A 13341-nucleotide genomic window follows, 5' to 3' on the forward strand; every position below is an offset into this window, starting at 1 on the left:
ATGGCGAGAAAATTCCGCAACGCGAGTTATATTGAAAGTTGTGTGTGTGCGTCTTAGTACTCGTTGCGCTAGGAATTATAGTTTTTTTAGTATAACACGCGAACGGGGTGTTAGAGTTAACTCAGAATAATTTTCCCAGATGCGTAATTGTGACTCGTATTCAGCGCCCCGTACGAAGGTAGCGGTAGAAGTGACTCGTGTTCAGGGCACCCTACGAAGGTAGCGGTAGAAGTGACTCGTGTTCAGGGCACGGTACGAAGGTAGCGGTAGAAGTGACTTGTGTTCAGGGCACCCTACGATGGTATACTCATTTTACCTATTTTAATACTTTATTTTATAGAGAATATTTAAATTAGTCGCGGTGTTCTAAACATCAATTAATTATTTAATTAACTTACGAGTAGGTATACAGTAAACTTATATGAAGACAATTAGAAAACAATAAATTATTTATTTGTACTGGTAAATTAAAAATTCCTGTGTTTTTTCATCCTTATTGCATCCCAAAACCAATACATTTTTTCTAATGCCGAGAAATATTGATAGTAAAAGTAGATTTCGTGTATGTGTGTTATTTCAGTATTGTGAATTTTTACTTTTGTCTTCTCAACTACGTGTTTACCACTACGTTTGAATATAAACAACTTTTTTGTTTGACTGACGCATATTATTGCTACGCACCTGCCTTGTACCTGGTTTCTCGCAGCGCACACGGCAGTCGTTTCACCGCGTGGTCCGCGAACGCGTCTCTGTAATTGCCACGCGTTTTCAGACTTCAATTATTCAATTAATCGTCGTGCATTCTTTTCGTCATCAGAAAAATATTCGTAACGAGCATGTGTGCCTGTTTTGTTTGATGATTTGTGGCGGTTAGAGTGTTCTTAAGTGAGAAATAAGTGTCCTTTAATCTCTGCGCGAGTTTTCAGTTGATAAGATATATTCCTGGATCTAAAATTTCTTCATCAATGCACTGGTAGGTGTTTAATCACATTTTTCGCGTAAAGTTAAGACGGTTTAACTTAAATTGATTATTCCATTTGAAGGATATTAATTTTGTAGATTATAAACACATGGTAGCATTTTTATCAGAATTCTTAAGATTCTGTTTTTGAAAATAACATGCATAATTTAATTATTACAAACACTGTGTTAAAAAGTATCTGAGGATTATTAAAATGACAATATTTGTGTGGTCGACCAGGCTCACTTTACCGTCGACCGTCGGCACGTTCCTCTTTTCGTTGAACGTTTTTATCGAATTACACTCCTTTGCATTATTAAATTCAAAAGTTTCTTCTTGATCTAATAAAATCTTGTACGTTGAATAGTTTTTCGCTATCATAGTCTCCATATATCTTAATATTAAAAGTAACTAGTTATTTTTGTCGAATATACCTACCTATTGTATTACCACGCGCCGTCGCTTGCCGTCTGCTGATTTGGATGTTGTTCGCCGGATGTTCTATCAATTTATGATGATGCTTTACCCGTCGGTTACCTTATGAAGTTGATGCTATCATCAAATGATAAATATATACACAATATATTAAAATGTAAGTGTTTCTTGTAGCACCTTTTTTACTCAACTTTTCCGATGATTTTCGGGTAAAATCTTTGAATTTATGTTAAAATATATTTTTATAGTTTTTCGGTATAAATTTCTCTCGTCATGATGTGAATATTGACCATATTTGTAGATTTTTAAATTTTCCTTTTGTAACACCCTGTATATTAGTTTTCCTAACAGTACTAAGTAAATCACCTTTATTTGTGAGTTTTGAGTGTTCTTTGTTTTAGACTTGGGATTTTCCTTCTGGAACACCCGGTATATTTACTTTTTTGTGTCCTTGAAAACTTTCCTGTAGTTTTAGGGCTTTTTTGCACTTTAAGTTTACTCTGTTTATTAGTTTCCCGGAGCATCTGGTGAAAACGAGCAATATTTGTAGTGTTCAGATGTTTTCCTCTTTGATGGTTGAATTTTCTATTTGTGACACCTTGTATAATCGTTTTCCTTTACATCCCTGAAAATTTTGCCTTGACTGTTATTAGAATTTAACTTCCTGTACTTAATTTTCTTTTGTAACACCCTGTATATTTGTTTCCTTTTCAATCACAAAAAAATTTACTTTGCTAATTGCTTTATCCCGCTAGAAGTGGTACTCGCTTGCTTGCGCGGCTAAGCAGGTCGGAAGTCCTATTTCAATACGGCTGCATGAATTCTGTTGACTTGTAAAATCTAAACTTGTTTTATTTTACAATGTATTTATTAATAAAGAAATGTAAAGAAATATTATGTCTTCTGCTTTGAATGTACCCCTTCTATCATTTCAGGAACAGGTCTCTAAGAGAGTTCCCTCTCTCAGGGGATGATCCCCACTATAAAAATTGTTAAGGTATCCTGTATGATTTGTGTACTCCATCTTTCATTTCAGCTACAGGTGAGAACTTGTAAGAATATTTTTAAGAATTAGAAATATTTTTACAAGTCCTTAAAAGGATGTCCTTATAAGGAGTTCCCTCTCTCTGGGGGTGATCCCCCACCATAAAAATTGTTGATATGCCTGATAATTCCGGGGATGAAGCGCAGAGACATCGTAGCTGTAGGATGGGCCGGGAGCAATGGACGCAATGGGAGATCGACCTGTAGACTGTCTTATAACGACACGTGCCAAAAAATTTAAAAATCTGATCCACTCCTGTTCTCTTTCTTCGATCTCCTCCTCTTCTCTACTCTATTCTCTTCCTTTTGTCTCCTACTCTCCTCTGCTATTCCTTCTTCTACTTCTCTTATTTCTCTGTTCTCCGTTTTTCCAATTACTACTTTTTTACTTCTCATATTGCCTTCACTTGTATTGCAATTTCTATTATACTTCATTTGAGTTTTCATATGCAACCCAAATTACACCTGTTATTTTTATATTTGAGAAAAATGCCTTCTGTACCGGAGATTCGATCCGTGCCTTCTAGCATGCCAGCAGGTGCACGTCTCCACTCGACCACCGAGTGTTTTTATCATTTATATTTGATTCTTTTATTTATGTTTTTACTATATTCAACTTTTTAAAAACAACAACACAAGACTCAGATATGTTGCACTCGATCCACACGTATAATATCTATATTGTATGTGTGAAACACTCATATACTGAAAACGTCAAGGAGGATACCAAAAACAAATATGAATGAGATATTAATTGATATTAATTTTATTTTATTGACAACATTTAGAAATACAAACATTTTTTATATAGAAAAATATCGACAGCTATTAAATGCCGCGGAAGACTTGCCTTAAAATATGCGCACATTTGCAACTCTTCTGCGATGAATATTCGGAACTCCAGTAAGTGTAAACTTCTTCTCCGGGCACATCCGTTGACTACTTATTCGAATTAAACATAAATCCAAGTTAAAAATATTCCCGACGACCGACAGTAGTTCACTCGTGCTTATTATCTGGCGAAATTCCGTTCACGCGTAATTTTAATAAATGTCATCGATTACTTATTGAATATAAATCGATTTACGATCAATTTATAATAGGGAGAAATAAAACAGTCACGATGAACACGCGTGTTCCGCTCGGTAACCGGAATGGAACTGAATGCGCGCTCTGAAACGACCACGCGGTCACGCGGTGTTGCTATCGCGATAGGCTCAACAAAAAAGTTGATTGCAATAGTTGGCTGAAGAAATGCGAGAACGTACCTTGATGCAAAATAAATGTTTGCGTTTTGGTATATCCAATAAGTTGTATGGACCTTAATTATGCACATTGTAGAAACGATGAAATACGTGTATAATACAAAAAGAATACGACGGCCGACGGAACATCACTCACGCTTTTCCTCTGAGTATGCCCAATCCGCGTGGTACGAACCCCGTACATTAATCGCGCACATTTAAAGATGCATTTAGCAACTCAAGAATAATGAAGAAAATGTGCGTGCAGACCACCTGACGACAATAATGAGACTGCACAAGCCAACCGCGTGGCGATCGCACAAAAATTGCACGGGATAAGAAAACATGTTTGTTTATAAACACTGATACTTTCAGTGTGGTAGTGCAGAACATGAATAGAATTCTACTCGAACTATGCATGGAACTATTAATTTAGATTATATTTTAAATCTAAAACCTGAGATTTTTAATTCTACATCGATAATAAAATTTTGATAATATTAACCGTTTAGACTTACAATTTTAGAGAAAAATGCATTCGTTTTTCGTAGACCTTTTTGTGCTTGAAATAATCGCTAAAAAATTCGACCGATCTGCGATCGAAAAACATTTTAACAAAATAGTTCGACCCTGTTCTTTGACGGAAAATTTTTAAGTAAAAAAAATCGATCGAAAAAATTTTAAGTAAAAAATTCGAACAAAAAAGTTTTAACAATAAAATTCAACCAAAAAATTTTTAATAAAAAAGTTTGACTCTGTTTTTCGACCGAAAAAATTATAACAAAAAAATTCAATCGAAATTGAAATGTTTCCCGAAGGTTAAACCCACAAGTTATATATAAAAATTATAAAGAAATTTTATACCTACAATTTAGTGCAAAAATGGTTGCCCTGTGAAATCGCGTTCGCCTGCGAAAATAAAAAACACACAGAATTAGCCGAGCGAAAAACACAAAAAGGGCACTTTTGTAGGTTTTCCGAGGGTTAAACCTACAAGTAATATATGAAATTTATAAAGAATTTTTATACCAACAATATAGTGTGAAAATGGTTGCCCTGTGAAATCGCGTGAAATGCCCCAAAAGGGCATTTTTGTAGGTTTCCCGAGGGTTAAACCCACAAGTTATATATGAAAATTATAAAGAATTTTAATACCTACAATTTGGTGAAAGAACGATTGCCCTACGACATGGCGTTGGTCTGCCAAATACCAAAAACCACAAAATTAGACCACCGAAAAACACAAAAACGGCATTTTGTTAGGTTTCCCGAGGGTTAAACCCATAAGTAATATATGAAAATTCTAAAGAATTTTAATGAACGGTTGCCCTACTACATGGCGTTCGTCCGATAAACACCAAAAACACAAAATTACCCGACCGAAAAACACGAAAAGGGCATTTTTGTAAGTTTCCCGAGGGTTAAACCCATAAGTTATACGAGTTAGGAAAATAATAAAGAATTTTAATGCAAAAGCTGCAAAAACTTTTTTTAGGGCAAGGCACTGAAAAAACGCAAAAGCTAAGCGATATTATCTGTAAAATTAAACAGAAGTAAATGTTTACTTAATTGTGTAATACCTTACTTTTACGTGATTAATTACATTAATTACATGTTTCGCCTTGGGGTATGATCAAGAACCTTTTCGTTTCTTCATAGCTTTACTTTATTACCAATTTCTTTGTAACTTATATGTAAAAATAAAGTATTATAAAATGTAAACATAAAAAACGTACTCAAAAACAAAGACAAAATTTACTCAATGTTATTTACTCCCATGTTCTTCCATCCATGAAGTAGGTACTAAAGTGCACAAACAAGTAATTAAATAACTTAATAACCTTTGCGTTGAAAGCCTTCCACATGGGAACACACATGATTTATTAACAATTGAATTAGGAGCCACTAAAAACGATCCGACCATCGGCGGCCGACGGCACACACGCGCGCGCCGAAAATAAATCCACCCAATTTTTGCCTTCGTTGCTTACGACTTAGCTTTCCAGCTTTTCGAGCTAGATAAATGGCGTGGATCTGACAAAGTCCATAAAATTGCTCAGATGACGAATAACACAAGTACAAGCTCCACCGTAGCGCAGCACCGACTGACGCTCAGTCGTCACAACCAGCCAGCAGCTTAGCACGAGCCAGGATCATGCGCACTCGGCACTGTTGCACGAGCAATAATTGATTTCATTATCAATAATATTTATTAATGTTCATACATTTGCCTACAATAAGATAATCTAAAACTAACGATTTGGTACATTCAATTTGTGTGTTTATTCAGCGTGGCTGGCTACACATCATTACAGCATAAACAGCATGAATATGACTGCCAAAAAGGCCATGTAAAAAGGACGAAAGGGAGTATATATCGCATTAGTTCTGCCCGGCGGTACTTGCACCGTTTGATTTAAAGGACTTTTGCAGGTTGGTGATATTGATTGCACATATATGGGCGTAATTATTATGATACCACTCCGGCATTCTACCTCTGTAACAATGAAAAATAACAACACTCATATTTCAACCAATAAAAATTCAAAACCACTGTACCTTGTATCAATTCTTGAAAAGTGCGTGAGTCTAGATTTATTGCCTCCGTAGACTTCAATAAGATACCTCGAGGCAAGGACAATGCCTCGCACACTATTTGGAATGTTTACCGCCTCTGGATCTTCCACAGATGTTTCTATAATGAGACAGGTTCCACCCGGAAGATCAGTACGCCATGCGCGCACAACGCAATACTCCTCCATCGGCAAAGGACCTACATTCCTTCGCGCATACTGAAACAACTCGACATTCTTATCTATCTGCGACAGGGTCCGCGTTGAATGCAACTCTTTATCCCATTTGGGCCTTTCCTTCAAAATACGGTACAGGACTTCTCCAGGAGGAGCGTCAATCTCGCAACATAATCTCCACATGCGCAGCGGGTACCCATCACTGATTTTCTTATACGAAATCTCAATCTTTGGATTGTACGTCTGGATATAGATCCAGTCCTTTTCTCGTGATTCTCGCATCATCACGTTTTGGCAGTCCTGCATGTATCCTTTCCATCCGCCATTGTCTAGACCTAATTCTGAAAGTTTCATTACACTTGTTTCTTTCATTTCGCTGGAGGCACACTGTTGAAGAAATTCACGAGGAATCTGCAAGAAACTCTCATAATAAAAAATTAAAAAAATTAAAAGTAAAACTTACTTTGAAAAGATTATTGCAGTTTTGAAGGAAATAAAGTAAACAATCATGAGCTGCCTTGTGCTCGGCTAGTTCTTTCTCATGCGCATTTGTGTTGGTTGTGTTAGATGCTGATGAAGCTGGTAGACGTGCTGCCGTGTTTGCATTAGAATAATAAAACAAAGATGGTGCAAAACAAACCGCCAGATTACTTTCGTTCATTTGATTCACCACGGAATTTTCGGCAATGCTCGTGAGACATCTCAAAAGGACCAAAAGAATCTCACAATGTTCGTCAGGCATTAGTAAAAGTGCACATAGTACAGCCTGCCGCCGTTCTTCTTCTGGTACAACTAATAAAAGTAAATTAATACAAGTAGAATCAAAGTTTGTACTCAAAACTTACATTGAAATATTAACATGAATGTTTCTGAGAGTTTATTGGTCAGCAATGCTTCCGGTAGTTCACGGAAATATTGCTTGATTACATCTGCAATGTCATGTGCTTGATATTCGCTAAAGTTGAGGCAATCCCCAGCTTGCGTTTCAATCAACTGCTTCAAATTAGCAATGCGTGACTTTACCCCAGACTTTCGAAACAATCCAACTTGATCATACGCACTCTGTTGCAACCAAATCAAAGCCTCCTCAATGCCTTTGGGGAGTGCAGAACCTGTTTTTTGAAGGATAACAGTTAAAGGTACACCGAATACACTCTTTTCACGATATGCGTGTGATTTGATTTTGCGCATCAATTTCGGCAGGTCCCAATTCCAACCAGTGCGATGTGTGGGACAGTATTTTTCCATATGGGCGGTCAATTTCAACAATGCTAATTTCCGCAAAACATGAAGTTGCGTACAAGCTAAGGTGAAAATTGGTCGTCCCCCTTCTTCCAGGTCAAATTTTTCGTCGTCCCATTCTTCGGAGGTGGATAAAGCCCGCCAGGTAATTCTATCCTGATTAGCATTGTGACTAGGAGAACTGGTCCATCGGTCAGTGCGATCAAAGGATCGTGTCTTCCGGTTTCTATAACGGCTATTGTAATCCGCACAATCCGCTTCCAAAGGTGCCACTTTATCTCCGCTGGTTGCCGCGTCATTTGTGCTCATTCCACTGATCTGCCGTGAGAGGAAATCAAGCACAGGTGAACCCTCACTGGCCCCATCGCGTCCCCGGCGATGTCTACTTGACCCAAAAATCCCCAACTTATCACGGATTGAAAGATGCTTAGATTGTTGTTTTTTAAGGACATTCTTGTGCCATTCGTCAATATTGGTCGCTAAGAAATAAAAAAAAACTTTTGAAAAGTGAACCAAAGGCAAATTTATCGTTTTAGGGAAAAGATGCATACGCATTTCTAATTGATCCACCCTGGACCATCTTCGAACATCAGACTGATAGGTCCAATTTTCGCTAAGCGCGCATGTTTCCTCCTCTTCATCAGCCTCCGTCTGCTTTTGCTGGTGTACATTAGCGCATCTATTAAGCGCCTGCAACCTCCGGAAAAGCGACTTCATCACGGACGCCTCCAACATCGGGTGGTCTTGCTCCACGGCCGAGATATCGACCGGAAACTGCTGATCTACACGCGAGAACAACGAGTATATGAACAATGAATGGTGACATTGAAGCATTGTTTTATTCTACCTTCGTAAAGCTGGGCATACTGCGGGAATCCTGCAGCGCGCAGCCATTTGCATGCCTCCAACGCTTCGATCTCTGTGTGTGCACGCGCCGGCAGGACAATGTGCGATGTGCATCGAACCAAACAATGAACATGTAAAAATAGCAAAGCAAATCAATATTTCTACAAATGCCAGCTATCCCAGTTTGATTGATTCAATCAATCACAAAATCGTAAAATAAAAATATTTGATTGATAGCTTTTGTAATAAAAATCAAAGCGCAGTTAATAGACAACAGTACCGAATGAACTTGATAGTTGTATAAATATTTTGATTCCCGTCCACCTGTACAAGATGGCGGCCATTAAACGTTATTTATAGCTCAATTGAAAGCACTGAAATGTTTATTTCCTTGCTTCCTGTTACACAGACAAAGCCGGCAAATTTTACAGAATTAAACACGCGTTCACAACAGTATTACGCATCAAAACACAGATTCTATTATCTGGAATCAACTACAAAGGGACATTTTTAATGTCGGCCATCTTGTTTCTCGTTAAAGTTACATTAAACAAGTAATTTGATTCTTTCACAGCACTTGCCTGCAATCTTGTGAGCGCGTAACTGTTTCCATATCTGTTCCGCCTTGCGCACCGGCCAATTGTCATTCACTTTAACACTAAGACTCCGAAAGAACTTGTACTCGCGAATACGGATGGACATCTCGGGCCAGCGGCCGCCACCGGAGGTGTCGTTCGTCGGACTGGTGGCGCGAGCGCCGGCTGCCTATTCACCTGGAAGCGAAAGGATGGCTCATGCATGGCAACTCAGCCACACATAATTAGATGATATTCAAAGGCGATCTATGCATGAATTGTCGCGGCGAAGGATGCTCATCAATACGCCGCGGTGGTGGCGGCGGCGGCCGGCGTGACCTACCCACCTGTTACCACCACCACTACCAACACGTTTATTTGCGTGATGCTTGTCGTGCGAGAGAAAAGAGCGAACGCTGTTTGTGTTCGGCACAATACGGTATTGGAAATACTAAACTCGAATAGATTACATTTCTACCACACGGCGTTTGATACAAGAGAAGCTATGTATCTGAACAATAATTATTTGCTAAAATTCACAACTCTACTTACTTTATTTGCGATCATTTCGCCATTTGTGTTGTAAAAATGAAACTTGTACCAACACAAAACTAAATTTACGTACGCAGTTTATGGAATTGAATCAAAAATTTATATGTAAAGTATTCGCGTACATTATTCAAATCTTAGATCCTCACCTTTGTAAAACTCACACATTAAATATTCTAACGCGTGTAGTGAAATTATACGACTCTAAACTATAGTAGTACATACAATTAAAAAAAAGAAAACAAATCTTTTTATCAGTTTATAGATAGAATTAAATATGATGAGCGCCCGCTGCCGGTGATGCAACAGCAGCGGCTTGCGGCGATGGCGGCGTTGGAGTGGTGCTTGCCGCTACCTCCGGTGTTGGATGTTGTGCAGCTGGCGGTTGTTGCGCCCATTGTTGACCCTGCTCCGCTTGCAATCTCTGGTGCGCTTGTTGACGCGCTCTAAACTCTGCCGCCTTCAATTGCTCCAAATGGAACTGCTGCCTTTCTGTAATCAATTGTTGTCGCTGATATTCTAAGCCTTCGCGTTCTCGTTCCATTGTTGTTTCCAGTTCTTCAAAGTGCCTCAATTTGATCTCTAATTTCTTCATTTGAGTTTCAACAAGTAGAGCTACCAGCGATTTTATTTTGCGCTCTTCAACTGCTGCCAAGTGTTTAGCTTTCACTGCGGCTGCTGCAAGAGCGGCGGCAGCGGCACTCTGCATTTCACTGTCACGTACGACTTTTTCCGGTTTGACATCCACCTCCATAGCTTCTTCCTTTTCTTCGTCTTTTTCCGACTTAGGTGTTTTCTCGCTTTCTTCTGGGGTTTCAATTCCATTTTTCTTTTGTTCGCCATCGCTTTTCTCATCGTCTTTTAAATCGGTTTCCTTTTTAACCTTGTCATCTTCCTCTTTTTCGGGAACTGTGCCTGCAATTCCACTCAGAGCCAAACCAGCCGCAGGATCATATTTGCCATCAGTTGAAGAAGCCTCGACATTCTTCAAATGAGCATCCATTAGAGCCGCGGGTACCTCGTCTTTAATACTAGCGAATTCATTCATTGCCGACTTTGCAGCGGCTGCCGCAACACGCGGGTCAACGATAGAAGCCAAAAACGCAACTGTTGACATGATAGGATTCCCTGACTTACTGAACGGAATCGGTTGGTATGCAAGAGGACCCAAAGCACCTCCTGCTTCCGGATCATCCAGGTACGGATCTTCAATTGGTAAGCGCAAAAAGTGCAAAATACACTCATCCTGCGTACGTGACCCAACATGTTCACAAACCTTATTCCAATCATCCTTGTACATCTCCAAACCTTCCAACAACAGTAAAGTCTCCTGTTCTGTCCAGTCCCTAGCCATGGACGCAGCACTCTTATTCTTCATTGCGCTGGGTTTCTTCGAGTACTGATCAAGTTTCAAACCGAAACTGGAAATAGTCTCGCCCGCTTCCGTTTTCTTAGTCGGATCAGCAGATTTGTCTAAATCAAGCAACGTTTTCGCGGCGCTAGGTTGAGGAGTTTTCGGCGGGTTAACCGGCTGTAGCCCAGACGGTGTATCCGACAAAATATGAAAATGTGAAGTAGGCGGCGGACCAATCGGAGTTGGTCGCGATTCAGTATCAACTTGATAGTTAATCAAACCCCATTGTTCGAGGAAAGCATGCACACGCATAATCGCACAAACATCGCCAGCGAGATTCCTTCTACACGCAGTACTCGTAATATACTCAGTCGGATTCAACCTATACGTATCAATCATAAAATTTCTATACGCCAAGTAAATCTCCGGAGTTTTCGATTTGTTTTTGCTGTTGAAAAACTCCGGCAACGCGCGTTTTTCGACCTCATGAATCGAATTGTAATCAAACCAAGCAGAATACGAGGGGACTATGATATGATGCGTCTGTTCTGTGACATTATCTTCCTGTCCATCATCCTGGGTGGTAGTGTCGGAGTTCTTACCAGTTTGTGAGTCTTCACCTCGCTCGTCTGCCTCGTCCAAATCAGTAATTGAACCGCCTTTCAGCGGTTGCAACTCATGATCTTTCTTACCAGTTGGGGCGGTGCTACAACCGGTGGATTGACCTCAGTAATATTTGGCTCTGGCATCGGGTCATCCATTTCTCTCGTGAGGTCTTCGGTTTCATCGTCAAGACGGGATTTCTTTCCGATAGCAGGTGAACGGCCGCTTTTTCGTTTACCACTCTTAGCTGGAGGCGAAGGCGAATGTTTTCGCTTGATTTTTCTTCTGTCAAAAACAAATAATTAACGCAACGCTCCAATTATTTAAAAATATATACCAACCGTTTATCATCTCCAGGATTCATAAGATCTTCGACAGATAGTCGCATCTTATGAATCTTCTTTTTGCCGGAATCGTCGACTTCGTAGTCCTCTTCGCTCATCCACTCGTTGTATTGGTCCGAATCAAGTAACCATGTGCAGGAGACGCGCCAGGAACCGCTATGTGGTGATGGGCTGTCTAACGACATTCCTAAACAAATTTATTAGTTAAAAATGGTTTATAATTATAAATTTTAATAATTTACCATCAAGAATACTCTCGGCATTAACCCAGGTATCGTAGGACTCGGGAAAATAATACCAATGCATCATCATCATCTTATCCTGCCTCATTCCTGGTCTGGCATATTCTTCATCAAGTGGATCACTGTGTGGATAGAGAATGTGAGTGGCGGCTGCTTCGGATTCAACAAGTTGTCCTCCACGACGTTTCAAAATATCCTTTAGTTTGGTGGCGAGATTTTTCTCTACTTCACTCTTGATGAAGCAGTTTGGCAATGTGTAGAGTTTATTTTGTATGAGAGCTTTCTCAATTGACTGGTACATTTCAATCAATTTGTCCAATTTGGCTGGATTCTATTGAAATAATATTAAAATAATTAGATAAAACAAATAAATTATTTGTAAAATATTAATTTCTTACTTTGCCAACTTGAAATTCAAATTTTCTCCATCCCTGTTCCACCCTGAATTTGTATGCAGCTGCAAGTATTTGACAAAGACCACCTCCAGGCTTAAAATCCATGAAGTACTTGACTGGTATTCTGGTCATTGGTGGTTTGGCAGCATTTTTGCCCAATGTGTCCTCTTGGAATTGCAGCATTTGAATAACCAGTGCAGATAGTGAATTGTTGGTTAAAGGATCTGACTGGATATTCTATACACAAATAATAAATGATTATAATTATCACAAATTCCTAGGATTAACCATGAACTTACCTTCTTTGCATTCTTTTGCAGCCATATCTTTACTGCTCCCAGAGCGTTTAAAGTCTCAGGGCATTCGAAATATTTACTGTTGGGACTGCCGTCCTTCTTCGGCCCAAACGCAATCATTTTTTGTGGCGGTTGATGTCGGCGAAACGAAATGAAGTAATTGAGAGTCGAAGCACAAACACGCAATTAAAGCATTGTTTTCTATGGTTAACCGGCCCTATACCGTGAGCCTACACAATTAGTACCATAGAAAACCCACAAACTGCACAAATATGATCAAATTTACGAGTTAACTCTGGAGGAACCGCACGTAAAACGCAAGAAACAAGCGGCATCGACGGTTTTGACGTCGGCGAGTGCATTGTAGAGGGCGCCATCTACCACGGCGTGCTGCAATACCAACTTCACTAGAGTAGTAACTTTTAAACGCAATATAAAACAAAAATAATAACAAAATGAGT

The 13341-nt window shown here is 39.3% G+C and overlaps 2 protein-coding genes across 2 annotated transcripts; both read right to left on the minus strand.

Annotated features, from left to right (window-relative positions):
- Positions 1–5875: 5875 nt before the first annotated feature.
- Positions 5876–9686, minus strand: cv-c (crossveinless c). Its single transcript, XM_065310337.1, has 8 exons — positions 9650–9686; positions 9104–9327; positions 8524–8595; positions 8228–8458; positions 7280–8155; positions 6898–7226; positions 6244–6845; positions 5876–6181 (listed from the first exon to the last, which is right to left on the minus strand). Exons 2-8 carry the CDS (start codon positions 9222–9224, stop codon positions 6067–6069), a joined length of 2346 nt encoding a protein of 781 aa, XP_065166409.1. The 5' UTR covers positions 9225–9327; positions 9650–9686; the 3' UTR covers positions 5876–6066.
- On the minus strand, positions 9633–13241 carry LOC135797811 (SWI/SNF complex subunit SMARCC2). The gene is given in 6 exon segments (XM_065310336.1): positions 9633–11705; positions 11708–11888; positions 11945–12134; positions 12190–12520; positions 12588–12821; positions 12884–13241. Coding segments are annotated over 6 exon segments (2841 nt in total). The 5' UTR covers positions 13001–13241; the 3' UTR covers positions 9633–9917.
- Positions 13242–13341: the final 100 nt, after the last annotated feature.

Source organism: Atheta coriaria, unplaced genomic scaffold, assembly GCF_025399875.1.
Source record: "Atheta coriaria isolate IRGN ID8LTWV9N9 unplaced genomic scaffold, Caltech_Dcor_3.1 hic_scaffold_8_pilon, whole genome shotgun sequence".
Taxonomy (NCBI): Eukaryota; Metazoa; Arthropoda; class Insecta; order Coleoptera; family Staphylinidae; genus Dalotia; species Dalotia coriaria.